Here is a 21,087-nt window from a genome sequence, read left to right as displayed (position 1 = left end):
GGCCTCAGCAGAAGAAGCCAGCTGGCAGCCACCCTGCCAAAGGGCAGCTTCCCTTTGCCTTTGCCTTTAATTAAGAGATGGCAATGGGCCCATCACCATGCAGGAGCAGAGAGGCCCAATGACCTCTATTAGAGCAGGGCAATCACAGGCAGAAATGCCAGCTGGCAAATGCATGGGCCTGGAAAGCTTTACCACCTGTGTCTGGCCAAAAGCCATCCAATAAAATAGTAGTGTCTTTCTGAAAGTTCAAAATGAACTCTGGAACTTAGCAGGACCCGCACCTCATACATGGTATAAAAACTCATTAGTCCTTTCATTTTTACTTCTTAAAGTGTTAAGAAAAACCTGTGTGTATTTCATTGATATGTTCAAAAATTTTGCTTGGCAAAGAGTCTGTGAATTAATATAGTCAATGCAGAAAGAAAACACTGACGGGAGTTAATAACTTCCCCCAATTAATATATAAAAGTTTTGCTCCTTTCAAAGCATGTAAGTGGGCAACTTGTTACTCATTATTGAGGCTATGTATAGAAATAATTTTCCAATAGCATATTTTATATTATACATGTAATATGATTTATTAATGTGACATTAAATAGAAAACTAAATTTTAACGTAATGCATATATTCTAAGCAGTTGGATGATGTATAAAATAAAAACATATTAGAAGATGCTAACAGAAAATAATTCCTGCCCATCAGAAACTCTGAACATAATCATCATAATCAACTCTTTAACATAACTCTAAAAGATAAATCCTTGTACCTACTGAATATTGTATATATATACACACATATGAAACCCACCAATTTTGTTGTAAATAATAGTATAAACAATAAAATTTTGCTTTATATGTAAAGCAAAATTAGATTTTTTCCTTAAAGGCAGGGTAAGGAAAGCTTGCAGGGAATTAAATATTTGTCAAACTTTTAGTTTACATGCTTTATTTCCTCTAAAATTCAAGTATTCAAAATATAGCTTTTTGGTTTAGTTATTTTCAAATGTCATTATGCATTGGAATTTATTTTAACATAAACTAAAATCCCATAAAACTTTAGAAACTTATAATGTTTATAAAATGATCTAATATATGTTTATATATAGATGTACAACTACTTCTCTGGCTTTTCAGTAGTAATCAGATAACTAGGTCTATCAAAGTCTGAATAAGAAATGTAAAACTTAAAAGTTATTTTGAATATATGCATGTGCTTAAATTATAGGCCTCAAGAATATACAGGACAGTATAGACTATTACTCCCCCAAAATATGGAAATGGTAAGGAGCATTAACGTAACAACAATTTACATGATTTATCATTTTTAAAAAAGGAAATACTGAAAATTATCTGTCACCATACCCCTGACTCAGAAGTATTCCTTCAGAGCATTCTTGGTATGTAACACATTTGAAATTAAATTTTGTGACATATGCCTTATCTTTATCTTCCCTAGTAATCCAATAATTACACATAATGCCATCAGTTAGCCATACCTAGAAAGACAAATATTTCAAAAGCAGTAATTGATTGTTTATTCATCTCTTTTTTTCCCCTTACATATAATGATCATTGCCTTATTTTTTAAAGATTTATTTATTATTTATGCATACAGAACTGGGGTACAAGCCAGAGGTGCTGGGGCACTGACAAGATTCACCAGAGACAGAGTGGGGAACAGAATAGGCACATTGATGAAGTACCCTGCTGAGGGGAGCAGTGGGCAAGACAGGAGAGGTCTGCCGTGCCATGTGGATCAACTCCAGGACAGGGATTGAACTTGCAGCTATCTTGCAGTGCTGTGTCCTAACAGGCTGTGCCACCAGGGAGGGCCTATTCAGCTCTTTTAATATTATATACTCTACTGAAGACATCCAAAAGAGAGAATATGCAGAGACCCATGCCCTCCCATACTGTCTGTTATTGTAATTGAGAAATTACAAATAATGAAAGAAGCAACATTATTTTTAATTTTCATCATGTAATGAATTCTTTCAGTGTTTATTTACCCTCTTTTATCTATATGTATATCTATATTTTTTCCTATGGCTATCTATATATCTATCCATTGCTCTTTGTCTATATATGTATGATACTGGATTTTTAAGTAATTTTAATTAATAGGCTACCCATATTTGTTGTAATATTTTTCCATTAGTACACTGAAAACCATTTTTTCCCCTTTCTTTACCTGTATCCTAGCTGGGACAACTTTTTTTAGGTTGTAAACTTTCCCCCACTGTCTTTATTCTTCTCTAATAGAGAACTTGTGGCTTCTGTGAGCTTGGAAGAATCAATTGAGAGGTATGAATGAGCACTTTTCTTCTTATGGAAAGAAGCAGATCATTTCTACTCTTTCATAGATAAACACATTTGGGTCAGAATCACTAATACCTCCCCTTTGGGTCTAGTTGGAGCACCTAACTATATCTACTGTGTTAGAACTTAAATTGTTCTAAATGTTGTTTGTCATTCAGACCCAGGATTGTACAGAGATCATAGTAAGTGGGGATGCAAGCTGTAAAGACTTGTGGCAATTTTATATATATATAAAATTTATATATATATATATATATTATATATAAATTCATATATATATATATAATATATATATATATATATATATAACCACATACTCTATTCCATCTTTAGAAATTTAAGCTCATCTTCATTTTCCATCTGCTTATATCTTTATCAATAGTTCATTTGTTTGTGGATTTAGGAAAGAGTAAAGTGGACCTCAACAAATATTATTATTACAAAATTCTTAATAACTTTGAGTCCATTCCAGGAAGGAGAGAAAATATAAAGAATGTGAGACATGTTTCTGATTTTGTGTCCTAAAATTAAAAAGAAAAAAGTTTATGGTACTGTTAAATTGTTGTTATAATTTAAAATAAATATATGTTTACAGTAACATGCCTATACTTCCTAAACAGCATAGGTATTGTGCAGGGTTACTGATGATAAGCCTGTATGTTTTTTTTTTTTTCTTGCACTAAAGAATAAACACTACTGAAGGTGAGCAATTTAAGTGTGGTATTTTCAAAACATCCTATCACTTCATCTTTTAATGCTGCAAAAGCAAGTTAAGCTGATGTTAGGTGATAGAGTGGTATTCTGGTAGCCTAAACTGGCAGCAATGAAAAACAGAGCAGAGTGCTCCATAATCACAACTGTAGAATCAATTGTCATTGATTTACGCATACAATTGAAGAATGTTTTTTTTATAAATTGGATAATTGCAACTTCTAAAATGAAAAAAAAAAAAAAGAGTGAGGACATTTTTTATTCTGTTAACCTCACCTTTTCAAAATATTTGATTTCATACTCCAAGATGATTCCATTGGGGCGATCAGGCTCTTGCCAAGACAGAGAGATGCTGTTCTTTGAAATCTTCCCCTTTTTCACATTGGTGACTGGAGAGGGGGCTGCAAAACAGTACATATAGGAGACATGAGTCACAAAGGCCTGAAATTAGAGTTGTGGATATGAATATTGGCATTTTGAAATACAATGCAATGAATATTATAATACATTACATTTTCATTTAATATGGAAGTAGTTTTATTTGCTCTATACATTCTTTTACAGATCAAGCATTTTAAAAATATAAATCAACTAAATATCCTGAATTTTTTTCTCATACAATAATTATAGTTATACATTTTCTTAAGAAGTATAGGAACAAAAATGAACTATATTATTCTTTATTTGATATTTTGATGTTCTTATTTATCTTCTTTGTTTCTAAAATGTATGGGCTGTGTGTAATATATCTCATTTCTGCTAATATATATATTTACATTTACATTACCATATTTCCACTTTAGGCTTTTTATCATTTATTGTTTTTGAAATCATATGAGACCGATAATTATTGAATTCATATATAGTTTTTCTAAAATATGTCATTATAATAACATATGGTATATTTTGAAGACACCAAATAAAAGAAAACATCTTTTACATCCGTAGCACCCAAATATTTTATCTGTCAGTGTTTACTAAGTGCTTAGTGGTGAAAACAGAAAAAAAAAATGCATATGCAATTTCAGCTAGGTCTGGATATTCTAAATTCACAAAAATGTAGCCATTTAACATATATTTTTTTATCAATTTGTTGAAACATGTAGAAATACAAAGATGTATTTTCTGATATTTTTCCTGATATAATTAACTTTATATATTTTTAGCTTTTATAAAAGACTGAGGAAGACTGTCATAAACTAATGAAAGATTAATGTGTATTTTGTGTGTTTATATATAGAGAGATGGGAAAAACATACAATACTTTGTATATAATATAGTGATATGTATAACACACCACAAATGTGTGTGTGTGTGTGTATGGAAAATGTATCAGTCATAGAGACTGGTCAGATGAATGACTCTGTCTATCATCTATCTATCATTTATTTTTTATTTCTATTTCCCTCAAAATATAATAAAATCAGAGGTACCACTTGAATAATAGACAGCAAACATAAAATTTAGAAGTTTTGTTGGGTCCAACAGAAATATGAAAATTTCAGGGAGGAAGAGGATGGAAGTGCTTCCCCAATTCACCCAGGTGTAAAACAAATGTGTCTAACTATAAAGATCAATGCCCTGGCTGGCTGTATTTTCTCTGACCTTCCCTATTGGTATAGTTCTTGAATGGCTCTGCTTTGGCTGTCATTTCTTAAGCATTTCAGACATACTCTTATCAAAAAAGGCTTGTATTCCACATTCTATCAGCCTGGGGTGATTTTTGCCTCAACTTCCAGGACTCACATCCTTACCGCTGGTTTTTTCATGGAGACCTTTCCTGACTACTCCATGACTCAAGTAACCAACTCTCACTTACAGCTCCCTCATTTCATCACACCCTCTGATTTTTCAGTGTTATATTTTTCCTCCATAGATTTTATGTTTGTACTAGCTGATTTACAAATTATATGGTTTTTCTATTCTGTCAAGTTGAATATAATTTTTATGAGTGTAGAAATATCATTTATTTTTTTCAGTAGAATCCTTAGACCTAGAATAGTACCTGGAATGGAAGGGTGAAATAAATATGTATAATATTAATTAAAAATTTTAAATAATAATGCACAAAATTTTTGATGGCAGATAATTTATAAACTTGAAACAGGAAATGAAATGTCAAGTAAATAGATGAAATTTGGGGTAGACAATAAAAACACAATGTGAGTGATGGTATCATCATGCATTTAAGTTTATGACATAACTATAAAATTATTTTCAATGTAGAACAGAGCACATAAAGCATGCATATAAAACCAAAATTGCAGTATTTTTAAAACTGTAGTTTTGAAATTAGTTTGTTTACCTCTATAGAAATTGTATTTGGTAATTCTCATAGAACTATTTTGGCAATGCATTCAGCACAGTGAATAAAGCATTTATAAGACATGGAAATTAAAAAAAAAAGTAAACTATGGACTCCTAGTTCATTGTAGTGTTTATAGCAAAATTATAAACTTAGTAAAGTAGAATATTGACATAAGAAGACAGTAGACTTTTAATGTATTTTGTTCAGTAGTGAACATCTATGAATTATCTTGAATGTTGGATTGCACTACTTTCCTGTCATCACTACATGTTTGTTGATTTATACACTGTAAATGTCCTCAAAATTCTTTATCACTTTACTACATTATACACTTTTTTATTGATTACATTTATAATAGATAATCATTACCTAATAAATGGTTTGCCAAAGTTCTATTCATAAATTGTACTTAACATGTGTGCTCCAGGAAAAAAAATTCAAAATCACGACAATTTGCAGTTATAAAATTTTGTTGGATAGTATTTCCAGCATCAGAAAATAACTTGGCATAACAAGATTAAAAAAAAAAATCTTGAATGGATGCATGAGTGAAGAAAATATATCTAATCATGCTGCATCATTCAAACCTGAATTTGTTTCATCATAGGTGCATATGCTAGGATTTATTAGTTGGGGTATTTGTGCTTTATTTTAAAGCTAAACTCTTTAATAAAACAATCCATTTCAAAGTCAAACTATCAAAATAATATCAACACAGAGCCAGCATGAAGTATAATATTTGTATTTACATATATCAAAGTTGAACATAAACTGTGTAGCTTACAAAGACTGTTTGATTTAATAAATGTTCTTTTTTCCCAAACCCAGTTTTCTATAGAGAATTTCTACAGGGCTCAGAAATGGTAAGAACACTTATAAGATCAGAATAGTTCAAGAATAATTTTCTCTGTAACAAGACCAAGTGTGAATAGAATAAAATAAATTTTATAACCTAACATACTTCACTTTTGGATATGTAGAAATATTCCAAATTGTCTTTGTAGTGCAGCTTCTATATTGATGTCAACCTCTAAGTACTTGTATGAGCAAAACATAAATTTTTATTTTTACATAGAAGAACTGGGGTATAGGCCAGAGGTGCAGGAGGTGAGGGATTCTCCAGAGGCAGAGTAGAAGGCAGAACAAGCAGATTTACTGAAATACACTAGGGAGCAGGAGAGGTCTACAGTGCCATGTGGATCAGCTCCCTGGCCAGGAAATAAATGTAAGCAATAGAGGTGACAATACTGTAACTTAACCCCTAGGCCACAAAGTAGGTCCCAAGACACTGAATTTTCCACTAGTTGCAGTTTCCATTATGAAGTAACATGTAGGTTTGAATTTTTAAATTTTAAATTTAGAATAGTTTTAGATGTACGGAAAGATAATGACCCTAGTACAGAGTTCCTGTGCAGCTCTCATCTACTGCCGCCCCAGGAGAGATGTCTTAATGTAGTACAGTACATCTGCAGGGTATCTGTCACAACTAATGAACCATTATTGACTGCATTAATATTAAGCAAAGTTCATTCTTTCTGCATATTTTCTTACCTTTTACTTACTCTCTTATTTTTCTCCCAGGATTCTATCCAATCTACCATAAGAGATTTTGTCATATCCCCTTAGGCTCACCTATTATTATGGGTTGGTTTATCTGTGTTTTCTGTGTAAACTTCTTACTTTCTGACACTATAAGACCAATGTTGGAGACTCATCTTGCTTATTCAATTTCTGCAATCAGTTATTACTTACACAAGAAGCACTAATCTCTTTTATTAGCGAATGTTATTAGAACCCAAAATCTGAATGATAGATGTCTTCCTTGCTGATAAACATGACTATAAGCTGCTGTCACCAACTCTAATCAGTTATCACATGATCAGTCTAGTCTTTTCAGCCTAATTATTTGTAACATCTCACATGGCCCCCACCATTTGCCATCTATTTATTTCATCGGTCAATTCTGCTATGTATGTCTAGTGGATAAATATTTTGTTTTGTTTGCTTGACTTGCTGATTACATTATAATGTGGAAACCTCACACATTTCAATGGCACAAACAATGATAGTAACAATTCTACCATCCATTATGTAAAACATATCATCCTACTCTTCAAATACATGACCCCAGTTAAGGCACAGAGTTCTCAAGTTGGAACAGGTGACATGGCACAGACAGATCTGAAGTCAAGCAGAAGTGGTTTCAAATCCTTTGACAGCCAATTATTTTCTAGTTCTGTGATTCTGTTTAAGTTATTTAACCTGTATGAATGTACTTTTCATTTTTCAAGTAGAGATAATGATAAAAATTCATCATCTTTTTGTAAAGGTTAAAATATATTTCTGTATGTACAATATCGATCAAGTATAGACTAGATACCAAATATATACTGTTTGTAGTGACATCAGTTGCAAAATAATAGACCATTGTTTAAAATGACTTCAATAATGTGTCCTCCATAACTCTTTATACCTTTCAAGCTTCATCAATCAAAATTATCCGTAACCTCTTCTCTGAACTTGACACTGCTCTAAATGCTGAGTGAGATCCAAAAGCAAGCCACCTCTACAGATAAGAGCATTTCCTTACATCCAGTGGATTTTACAACCCAATATAATATATAATTATAAGCAAATTTCCTTGATTATAACAATTTTAATGGGCTAAAAATGTCAAACTTTTAAATGTCAATGGAATGACCAATAGTTCACTTAGTGTAAAATAGAATAAGGCCTGACTTACTCTTTAGAAGAATGCATATAAGGAAAATATTTTTGAAAACTTAAATGGAATAAGCAAATACCACTCATCAGTCCTAACACCCAGTATTATTTGTGTAAACAAAAAGAAATTATGATGGAATAAAGAACTGGCTACTTGTACTTTAAATAAAAAAAAAATTCTACTATACTTACTGTCATATGTTTTAAGTATTAAAGATCTGAGAAGGCATATAGAACAATATTGAAATCCTTTCAGTCTGTAATAGGCAGATGAGACTGCTTTTTAATTTCTACAAAGTCTCCTCCATATGTGCATTGTTTTAGCTTATTAACATTCACATTTTAAAAATACACGTATGTTCTACTTTATTCCATTGTCAAAATTTGGCCAAGTGGACTGTCAATATCTGCCAGCTGGAAACCATCACTTATTTCTACCATGCATAATTTATCATATTTAGGTGTTTCTTATTATCCAGACAGGTCTGGGCTAGTTACTCCTAAAAATACAGATTTTTAGATTTCTGTCAAGAATACTCTGACTTATGAGTTCTGCTTGTGTCCAAGGATTCTATGTTTTTAATAAAGATTCTGTTTGAGTCACTTTAAAGTAAAATGTGCTATATACTGAAGGCAAGCCCTACAGGGATTAATTTTTCTTTAAAAATTTATATAAGCTTAGAAACACGTGGTTAGAAAGAGATGTGTTGATTTTTTTTTTTTAAGATTTATTTATTTATGCATACAGAACTGGGTTACAGGCCAGAGATGCAGGGGTGATGAGAGGATTCACCAGAGGCAGAGTGGGGGAGCTGAACTGGCGGACTGATGAAGTACACTGATGAGGGAAACAGGGGTGGGTCAGAAGAGGTCTGCCGCGCCATGTGGATCACCTCCAGGATGGGATGGAACTCATGGTGAAGTGGCTTTAGCTTCTTAGTGCTGTGCTTTAACCTGCTGCGCCACCGGGAAGGGCCTGATTTTTTCTTTCTCCCTACTGTTTGTAAATTCATTAAAATAATGATAGACTATCATTAGACATATTAAACATTTGGTAAGTAGAATTGAATTAAAAATTATTTGTTTTCTATTACAATAAATTTGTTTACAATTTCCAAAGGATTGTGTAAATAAGATCATGTACTACATACTTCTTTTCTAACTAGATTATTGTAAGGTAAATGCAAGGGATCAGGATTTTCCCACCTTCCCACTATCAGCGATCAGTGATAGACATCTGTGGTCACGCATGCATGATTAGGTATACCTGAGCAGAGACAGAGCATATATATAAGGATGGCAAAAGCAGAGAGCTGTGGCAGAGACCAGTGAAAGACCACCGTGAGAGAATGCCAGAGAGCCCAAAGGAGTAAAGATTCACTTGTGTCTAGGAGACCTCCCAGCCTCCTGCCCACCTCCCGCCACTCCCTGCCTGCCCTGCAACTGGTTGCCTCTCATTAAAAGCTTAAAAAGCCGGGCCCTCCCTGGTGGCGCAGTGGGTTAAAGCACAGCACTAAAAAGCTCAAGCCACTTCCGCATGAGTTCGATTCCCGCCTGCCCAGGAGGAGATCCATATGGTGAGGCAGACCTCTCCTGACCTGCCCGCTGCTCCCTTCAGCAGTGTACTTCGTCGATCTGCCTGTTCTGCTCCCCACTGTCTCTGGTGAGTCCTCTCACCCTCAGCATCGCTGGTCTGTACCCCAGTTCTATATGAATACATAAATAAATCTTAACCAAAAAAACAACAAACAAACAAACTTAAAAAGCCAGCCCTCCCTGGTTGCGCAGCAGGTTAAAGTGCTTGGTACAAGTTAGATCCCAGTTCCAGGTTATCTCCTCATGGCGCAGCAGACCTCTCCTGACCCACCTGCTGCTCCCCTCAGCAGTGTACTCCATCAATCTGCCTGTTCTACTCCCAACTCTGACACCGCGAATCCTTTCTCTGCCTGCATCCCAGTTCTGTATGCATAAATAAATCTTTTAAAAACCTGAAAAAGCCACCAAGGGCTACAGAGTCCTCCTTTACATGTCTTCTAAGACCATAGAAAACGTGCCCTGTGCCTTGCTGGCACTACGATTATCATGACATATTTGTAAATTGTAGGTAGAAATGGATATCTCAAACAGCAAATTACTGTCTTGCTTTTGATGATATGTCAAGATACATACACATGCTGAAACTTAAGAATTTTGCATGCTTGATGTGCAGTTTTTTATAATTATGGACTAATAGGACTGCTGAAGTGTACGTATGTGTGCTTGAAATGATGACTTCTTTTTTTACTGATGTGACATTTTATAATGACAATATGTAAGTTTCAGGTTATGCATACTTAAAAATCAACCGTATATACTACATTAAGTTAGTTCACCATCAGAAATCCAATTTTATCTTTTACCATATAAATCACTTCTTGATTTATTCTCCTGTCTCCATTCTCTTCCAGTAAAAATTAGTTCATCTTACAGTCTAAAGTTTATTTTACATAGTTCATATGTTTCCTTAGCTTCTTTATGTACCACATTAATGAAATTATATGGTATTTGACTATATTCAACTGACTTATTTCAATAAACATAATATCTTCTACATCCATGTAATTGCAAATGGTAAGATAAAATTAAAATAACATAATGGCCTGTACCCTTATTGAAGACAACAGTCTTTTAGCTAATTGATCTCTCTCTCTTCTTTTTCTCTCTCCTCTCTCCCTTGTCTCTGTCTTCCCATCTTTTAGAAATCTCTTAATGATACTATATGTAATGATTACTCTGCTACTTTGCTTCAGAGCACATAGCTCATATGAAGGTAAGAAAGTCAGTAACAAGATTTCCTAAAATAAATGAGAAGTGCATTTGCTGGATTAATTATAAACATATCTGAAACTGCAAAAATTGAAAAGTACAGCAGATATTGTAAAATAAACTTCCACTAAATACTGTAAAATTTATATTTACTATGCTATAAATTGCACATAGTATTTTCATAATACATAGAATATAATGACTTACAAGCTACTTTTTCCTATATTAATATATAACTGTTATTATGTACTATCATTTGATATTACTGGACCAAGAAAAACAACTAGTTGCATTTTTTATACAACTGATACTCATGATCTCTTCTAAATAAAGTAGAAATTTTAGAAGTTTCTTTCTCAAGTGAAAATTCAAAGTACTCATTCAGACAAAATCTAAATCACTTGATACTAGGTATTTTGATATATGATCACAGTGAAGTTTCAGAAAGAATATTTCACAAAAAAAACCCTATCTTTAAATGTCAGTAGTTCTAGGATACAATATCCTTTTAAATGAAAAGAACTTATGAGATAAAATGTCCCATTACATTTTTCCCAAGGTCACAAGATATTAAATATTAAGTGTTTTCTGTAGGAGATGAATCAAGTAAGTTTCAAAATAGGTATATATTTTTAATTTTCTCTTCTTTATGATTATGGCATATTGATATATCACTGACTTACAAATTTGAAGAGTATAGGTTTATACCACAATAAATGCATATACCATTAGTTTTTCATGCAATTAGACTTAATGATGTTAAGCCATATGTTTCAAATATCAGTTTGAAGTCATAATGTTGTTAATGGGCAAAGGAAATGGCTATAATGAAAATAGAGAATTATATCACTGGTATTTACAGTCACCATTTCACAAAATAGTCACACAAATTATAAAAACAAATATCAACTATCACAATGTGTTAATGATAAAATTATCAAATAATCATATAATTTGTTTTCTATTTATTATTTCTCATTACTCTATATTAGAATTTTTAGCATACAAAGTGGCCTTGTTGGCAATGATTATTTAAACTTACTAATCACAGTAATTTTTTATAAGAAACAAAGTTTAGACAAATTTATGGTATCCTTTAAAATCAAATGAGGTAATGTAATTAATCATGACTACATAAAACAAAAAAGTGTCTACACAGCAAAAGAGACTACTAGTACAACAAAAGGCACCAAATGAATGGGAGAAAAGTTTCTATAAGCATACATTTGAGAAATGGCTGATATCCATTAAGTTTATCATCTCTGGAAGTCAAATAAATTGTATTTAATTTAATGCAAATTAAAATCGCAATGAGACCCTCCCTGTGATGCAGTAGGTTAAAGCACAGCACTAAGAAGCTAAAGCCACTTCAGCATGAGTTTGATCCCTGCCTGCCCTGGAGGTGACCACATGGCATGGCAGACCTCTCCTGACGTGCCCGCTGCTACCCTCAGTGTACTTTGTCAGTCAGTCTATTTTGCTCCCCATTCTACCTCAGGTGAATCCTCTCACCACCCCTGCACCTCTGGCCTATATCCCAGTTCTGAATGTGTAAATAAATAAATCTTTTTCAAAAAAATCACTACGAGATAGCAGCTCACACCTGTGAAATGACCCACATTGAAGAGACCAGGAGCAGTAAATATTTGTAAGAATGTGGAGAAAATGGAACCCACTTAATACTATTAGTGGTAATGTAGACTGGTTCAGATACTGTGGGAAACATATGGAGTTTTTTCAAAATATTACCAAAAAACCTACCATGTGATCCAGAAATTCAACTCCTCAAAAAAATGCAAAAACATCAATTTGATAATATATATCTAGTCCTATGTTCACTGCAGCACTATTTACATATCCAAGTTATACAAATAACCTAAGTGTCCAAAGACAGGTCAATAGATTAAGAAGTCATGGTGTATATATATATAAGTGGAATACTACTCAGTTACAAGTGACCTAAAAAGCAATTCTTGCCATTTGTGACAACATGGATGACACTGGCAGATTACAAAAAGCAAAATAAGTCAGAAGAAGACAGACAAATATAGGATTTTGTAACTGAAATGTGGATTATATAGAAGTAACACAAAGGATCAGGTATACCTAACCAACATCAAACCATATAAATTTGATCATAGATTGAAGAGAAATGAGAAGAAGAACAGAATGGGAAACTGCTACAGCAAACTTCGCTTGTGGGAGTGTTCTAATCATATATCTGTAAATTATATATTGCATTGTAAACCAATGCTGCCTCAATTTAAAAATTTAAAAATAAAGGTAATTTTCTTTTGGAAATGTAATACCTACAGACATTTGCTCCCAGGCCCTTCCTAGTGGTGCAACAGAAAAATGTGCAGTACTATGAAGCTATCCTTCACCACTGTTGAACCTTAGATCCTCAGCCAGGGAGCTGACCCACATGGGACAACAGACCTCCCCTGACCTGCCCACTGGTCCCTTCAGCAGTGTATTTCAGTAAACCTGCTTGTTCTTCTCCCTATTCTGTCTCTAGTGAATCGTCTCACCTCTGCACCTCTGGCCTATACTCCATCCAGTTCTTGTATGCATAGATAAAAAGAGCTTTTAAAATATTTTCCTCTGAATATATATTTACTAACCTGTCAGATTAAATAACTCTGAGCACAATGAGTGGCTTCATTTGTCTTTGTACTCTCTGTAAACTAGAACAAGAATAAGCATGTCGTGAGTGTTCAATAAAAAAAAAAAAGGCCCAATCTTGAATGAAGAAGCCAATGAAATAGGATAGGAGGCTGCTACAAGATATTTTGCACAAGTACTGAAGATGTAATTTAATAATTAAAAATTATAATAGAATATTTTTTTAATTTATGGGTAAAACTGTCAAATGTCATTTTACTTATATGTCACTTTTTTTTTTAAAATAGATTCCGTTTTTTTTTTTTTTAAGATTTATTTGTGCATACAGAACTGGGGTACAGGCCAGAGGCTCAGGGGCGGCGAGAGGCTTCACCAGAGACAGAGTGGGCAACAGAACAGGCAGATCAATGAAGTACACTGCTGAGGGGAGCAGCGGGCGGGTCAGGAGAGGTCTGCCACGCCATGTGGGCTCCTCTGGGGCAGGCGGGAATCGAACTCATGCGGAAGCGGCTTTAGATTCTCAGTGCTGTGCTTTAACCCGCTGCGCAATCAGGGAGGGCCATATGTCACTTTTAATTTAAAAGCCAAATAGGAATAAACTTGAAAAGAGCTTTCATGAAATTGTATTACAAATTTAATTCCACCTCATGAATAAAAGAACAAACAATAATTCTGAACACAAGGTGGAATTGGGCCAGTGACATCACTAAGTATTGCAATAAATACAAGTTTGATGCATTTTGATAATAATTATATAACTGAATGTCATAACATCATGTTTTTAATTAAAGAACATTGGTATAAATATAGAAATGAAGCAAGTCAGAACATCTTGCGATCTAATGACTCATTAAAAAATACTGGCACAAAATTTATTTATTTTTTGTATTAAACAAGTATGGTTAATTAATAGAAGGAAAAGTTATAATATTTCTTATACCTCACATCAAAATAATTTTAACTAGCTCCAAATTACTCTATTGAGTTCTTGTTTCAACTAAAATATATTATTTTTATGTATTCATTAATAAATTTCCCATTGACTATCTTTTTCTGTTATTGCAATTAAATTGGCCAACAGCTGATTTGATATCTTTCTTTGTTGAGGAAGTAGGTAAAATTTATTATATAAATTTATATATGTTTAATGACATAAATGTATGTATGCAAATACAAATATACATATGCATGTAAATGCATATATTGATGTGCAAGTTTATTTTGTACCTCTGTTTTATTATATAATAATTCATGAGTATCAGAAGTAGGACTTAAAGCCCAGATATGTCTGATTTCAAAGGTAATTCACCTGTTTATTCTATTTAACATGAGGTTTGTACATGTATATGTATGCTACAGTATAATATACAGTGTATGTTAGTATACAGTACACTATATACTAATTCATCAAATATGTTCTGATGCTGTATAGTCATGATCTGTATGTTTGAGTACTATATGTACATAATAATCCATTTAAATAATTTCACCCACTAATTTCAAAACATTATATGTAATGTTCTTACTTAGAGCAAAATAAAGAAATATAAGGTATAACTTAGGACTTATATAGATTCTTGTTAGTTCATTGAGATTCCACATGTTATTTATTTTTAACATAATTTTCCATATTTTTGGTGACCTTAAAAGGCAAAAATACAAATGCATTCTTCTGTAAAAGTAGAAACTAGACATAACCCAAGGGGAGCAGTGGGTGGGTCAGGAGAGGTCTGCCATGCCATGTGGTTCACTTCCGGGGCCAGGATTCGAACTCACACAGGAGCAGCTGTAGCTCGCTTGCAGTGCTGTGTCCTTACCCATTGTGCCACCAGGGAATGCCCTATATTTCCATATTCTGTATGGAATTGTTAAATGTACCACCAGCGAATGCCCTATATTTCCATATTCTGTATGGAATTGTTAAATGTACCTATCAAATTATATTTTATATCCACATAGCCAAACACTTTTCATGGATTTACTGAAACAGTTAGCATATCAATATTTTATTTATGTTTATTAATACAGATACTTTCTTAGAAATTTATGTAATTCTCTTTGAAACTTCACCACATATTTTTCAATACTTTTTTTAATTCAACATCCAATCACTTTACATTCATCATGTGCTCGCTACAGAAATTATAGCAACTTTCTATGAACTGTTTTGTAATTTTTGTTTAATAGCAGAAAACTCTCCCCTTGAATTAAGAATGTTGTCCTTTATAAAGTTGCAGCCAGTAACAAACAAATGGCAATGTTGAAACAAAAATATTAACTTTTTCATTGGAACATGAAACACTCAATCTCAAGCATGCACTGTTCAGGAAGAATTTCTTTTTTTTTTTTTTTTAGCTTATTGCAGAAAATGTTCCAACCAGACAGTATTTTGCTTAGATACAGTAATTAAAATAAAGTAAATGAGACAATATAAAAAAGTAGGTCCTATATTTTCTTCGTTGCTCTCTGTGTACAAATTGTGGTGTCAGTGATAAGGAAAGTCCCACCAATGGCCTGCATTACATATAATAACCACATAAAAAAAGAGAGAGAGAGAGAGGGAGAAAGGAAGTCACTATATAACACCCCAATGCTAACAGTTCATCATCAACTACACACACACAACTGATACAGTGTGCAAGTTCATGAATGTTTTATTACTACATATTAAATCCCAAATTATTGTCACTGAGAATTTAAGATTTGTGTAATAGGTGTTTGGCATCAGTGTACAATTTTCATCCATTGTTAATAGGTTACTCGGTAAAGAGGGGAATCTGTTCCATTGATGAGACCACACTTGTGAACAAGGATAATAATGGTAGCATTTAGGTAACTAAGTATGCTTAAAGACAGAAGAAAGCTAGGAAATCAAAATATTACAGACCTTTTATGGTGATTCCACAGAAATAGAGACATAAGTTAACATATATTAAAAATACTTCCAAGAAATTAAGGTTCTAATGAAACATTTTTCTAGATGTGGAAAGTTTTACTATTTCTCATTCCTGTTCTCTGAAAAGTTCTTGTGGTTGCTAAAAAATTCAGATTTGGGTATAAACAAACTTTGCTAATATCTTAGAACTACAGAAAAATCATTGAGCATTTTCATGTATAAAGTAAAGGTAGTAAAGCAAATTATCTTTATTATTCTCTCTGACACACATAAAATCTACAAGCATAGAAATGAATCAAATAAAGGAAATAAAATGTCTATACTGAAAAGATCAGAGAAACCTGAAACATGGCAGTGTGTCTTGATCAGAAATTTAAATTCCTGTATTAATGAAAATTAGCTAACATAAAATTTTAAATATAATATTTTAAACTTTGGGGTTTTAAATTTTATTGTATTGTTAGAATTTAATTTAAAATGTTTCCCAACATTATGATAGACAGTGTAAATTTCTCAGTAGTGAAAGAGAATAGCTAATGACAAAATAATACAAAATCAAGATCTGTCTGCAAGGAAGGCAATGCTGTTTTAGGAAAGAGCTGTCATAATTAACTGTAGTTACAGGAAGTAGATTATCATTTGAAATAAAGCTCTGATGAAATAAAATTCTGGTGATTAAGTCATCCTCAAATAGGAAAATGGAGATATTAATGGGGCAATCTAGTGGCTGATAAAGCAAAGATAATTTGGCAGTGCATGTATGTGAAAAATTGACACATTTCAGATTCAGAGTTTTTTCTTCCTTTATAAATATGGACAAAGTAAAATATTCCCACATTTAGCAGTATACTACATATTTCAAAATGTACATATTGTGAGCAATCAAATCAGCATGAGGGCTTATAAATGTAAAAATTACCACAGCTATAACTAACATCGGATATTTAGACATAAGATTATCTGTCCATAACTAACTTGCACCTACTGAGAATTGGAAAGTTTAATGATTTTGTGATCAATTACATAATGCCACAGCAATTTCCCCCTATAATTTAGAATTCATTTCTTTTTAGTCTCTCATGAGTAAATGGTACTAGGATTTTGATCTATATATTTCCATCACAATAATGGTATGGGAGGAAAGGAATCTCTTTTTTGCAATGTTCACTGCCAGGAATTTATGAATGATGTGCTAATTTTTTAATTTTCCTGATATAGCTGAAGGGACATTTCGTGAATATGTACAGAAGATAAAATAACATTGCCAAATAGAGAAATCTAACTACTGTCACTATTCTAATTTATTGTATTTTCAGTTTTTGTTTTTTCCCATGCATAACAAGGACATTTTTCTCTAACTTATTCCAGAATCTCAGATCATAATATTCTTGCAAATAACACAGATAGAGCTATCACACTGAGCATTTAAATTCTCACAAAGAACCTCTGGCTTCCTTACACTAAGTTCCTATGTAGTCGGTGTCCATACTTCTTAACAAGTTCTTCACAATCTTTCCAAGTAGGCTTTCTGGTTGTCTATCACCCAACACTGAGTTTAGATATTAGTTTCTTCAATTAAGAAAAATTCGCCAAATTTTGAAAAATCCATAAACATAATAATCTTTTCATTATCATACTATAAGATCGTTAATCATATTTTACCATAAATTCTAACTAAAATATATGTTTTTAAAATTCATAATAACTAATGGCACAAATTTTTGATAAAATAAAATTACCAGTTCCACCAACTATAAATTCATGCTAAAGATTTCAAATCTGTCATTCCAATTATAAAATTGTATTCAATATTTGATTCTAAAGTAAATACAAAATCTTGCTTAAGTTGTGTAAAAATATAGTAAAAATAATATAATTGAAATTCCATAGCTTTCACTTGCTTTCCTATACATCACTGGCTGAAAGCAACATTTAGGAAGTTTGGAGACCAACAATAGAGGAAAATTCCAGAAGATATCAAGCAGGCTGCTAATTAAAACCTAATATTTTGGATTAGCTACAAAATGATAGCAGTTACAGTTTTTTTTTAAAAAAAATCAAATTGGAGATAGCTATAAGGTGGTAGTGAGGTTTTTGGAACTAAATATAAACTATTAGCTCAAAATGATAAAAGAACTAAAAGAAAATTAAAAGTAGGTTGTAACTACAAAATATTATAATAATATGCAATTATGAAAAAGAAATGAGGACTCATAACTTCAGAGAGGAAGAAGAAATAAAAGAATTGAGAGATGTTTACATTTGAAAAGATCTAGAACAGCAAATATGAATTCAGCTTGTGTAATTTCATGCACTGAAATCCCTAAAACATACTAAATGAATAATATTACTGTTTAAAAATTTACAATTCAAGGAATAGATACTACCATTATCCAAAGTATACATTTGACAGCTTTGGGGCAGGGAAAGTCTACAAAAAATACTACAAGGAAACCTGGTTTCAGTCTATATGATTAACCACTGATACTACTAAACTTCATTAAGCATTTCTGTCCTAGAAAAGGTAGGAAAAGAGAATACTTGGATGCATTCAGATGAAAAAAAAACTACATTTCTTTAAAAATAATAAAATATTGGCATTTTTACTATGTATATAATTTAGTAATGATTATGCATAAAATACAATTATAGAAGACATGATCTTGCCATTACATAATTTGAAATATATAATAAATCTTCAAACTGAAAACAAACACGAATGAATTCTGCTCTGAATAGATATAAAAATTTGTTATCTATTAATGTTTAATAATACATATACATCAATTAAATGAGTTATTTCCTTTTTGTTAACTATATTTACTCAAATATATATATATATACATACATGTATATACATATGTATACACACACACACACACACACACACTACATTGTTGTATAATGTTTTATTTTTCCTCTCAGGTGTAGATCCCACAAAATGCCCACCAGTATAAATGAGCTTTTTCTATGGCAGTTCAATACATATATCAGCAATTATTTTCTCAACACATTATTGTTAGGGTTGGCTCATGTTCACTGTCATGTCAGCAGTTCCCTCCCATTTAAATGTTTAAAATCAGAGTGAAACATATGAAATCTGATCATCATGGTCCAAGGCTACTAACCACTCAATCTTAGGGAAAGGAAGTGGTGCTACCATGGAGAAAGTTCACATGTCTGGAAAGAGGGAGAGAGGTGGCAAGGAAAAAGAAAAAACCTGGTTTCCCCAGGAGAAATTTCTTGTGTCCCATCTCCACCTTAGAGCTGGTAGACTGGAGAGGAATAGGTTGGAGAGGGTTTCAGTGGCTTCTCTGTGTGCAAATTATCAAGCATACCAGAAGTAAGGTTAACACTCCTTTTTGATGCATGCCTAGGGCTATGCTAACTGTTCAATAAATGCATATAATTTCCAAATTTATTTCTCCATGATCAACTATCATAAATAAATTGACTACAGGGTAAACAAAAAGTTAACAGTATTGAAAGTGACAATACTTGTCAATAATACTTACTGATTTCCTAATAACTTTGAAGTGCCATATTATTTATATAATCAGCATATTTTAATATCCTACTCTATAATGAGTGACATATTAACTAACTGAACTAAAATGCAAATGACTTATAAACATGAAAAAAGTGTTTCACTTCAGGTATATATTAAAGCATCATTCATCCAACTGACACAATTAAAAATAATCTACAAACATTCTCTACAATTAGGGTCTGAGAAAACCACTATTTCTGAAGGGGACCAGAATCTATCATCCCAAAACCTGTTTCTTTGATTTTTTTTTTTTATTTTTAGGACAGATGTAGAGAATGTCCTGAAAACAAAATAATAAATTGTTATTATATGTGACATTTATTGAATCCTGAATTTCTAGAGCAGAATAAAATTGTATCTATCACAGCCATGCTTTTCCTAGAGATAGCAAGGAGAAATTCTATAGTGATTTTTGTGCTGCCTATAAAATCAGTTACCTGGCAATGCCCAGTAAGTTGAGAAGAACTGGGAAGAAGTGAGATGCAGGGGAGGATAGTAACTTGTCTGCAGTCACACAGTCACTACCTAACACTAGGGACGACAACTCTCAAGTGTCAGATCTCTACTGAGTTCACCAGATCACGGACATTTAAACGGTGAACTTCAGAAGTGAGAAACCTTTCAAGCCACTGTTTGAACAAACTATATTTTCCAGCAGTCCTTTTCAAAGAACAATGCTAGAAACCTCAAACACTTGAGTGACTTGCTTTTTAGAAGAGCAAATTCAATATTTCTGGTACAGTGGATGAGAAGGTCCAGCTGCAGTGTCCTGGGGTTTGGCCTAGTTATTTTCAACTTGTCTAGACTGAGATGTTGTACTTCATAGTTGTGTCTATTTTTGATTATTTTTTATCCAAAAAGAGCATCCATGTATAAATGTGTCTTCACTGAATTCCATAAAGCTAATTTTTCTAAAATGTAAATTGATTGTATCTGCACAAATATCATAAGGATATTAGTACAAGGCCAATTAGATAGGTTAAATCATACTGGATATTTCAACAGAAGGAATCTAATATAGGGATGTGGTGATACTATGTAATATGGAACTAGATACAATGGAAATTGAAGTAATCCAGGGATAAAAATTACAAAAGGCAGCTACAAAGGTACCCACATCAAAGGAAGGCAAAATTGAAGATATATCAGA

The 21,087-nt window shown here is 32.5% G+C and overlaps 1 protein-coding gene across 4 annotated transcripts in view; it reads right to left on the bottom strand.

The window, feature by feature from the left end:
- Nucleotides 1-21,087, bottom strand: part of EPHA5 (EPH receptor A5) — a 277,999-nt gene that overhangs the window by 83,955 nt on the left and 172,957 nt on the right. For all 4 annotated transcript variants that reach the window (XM_004681266.2, XM_004681269.2, XM_004681268.2 and 1 more), the window contains exon 6: nucleotides 3,306-3,430. In XM_004681266.2, coding sequence (XP_004681323.1) covers nucleotides 3,306-3,430 — 125 coding nt within the window. The remainder of the gene's footprint in view (nucleotides 1-3,305; nucleotides 3,431-21,087) is intronic.

Source organism: Condylura cristata, unplaced genomic scaffold, assembly GCF_000260355.1.
Source record: "Condylura cristata isolate star-nosed mole 26May11 unplaced genomic scaffold, ConCri1.0 scaffold00012, whole genome shotgun sequence".
NCBI classification, from domain to species: Eukaryota; Metazoa; Chordata; class Mammalia; order Eulipotyphla; family Talpidae; genus Condylura; species Condylura cristata.
Note: the sequence above shows the minus strand (reverse complement) of the source record. Positions and strands in the feature narration are given on the sequence as shown.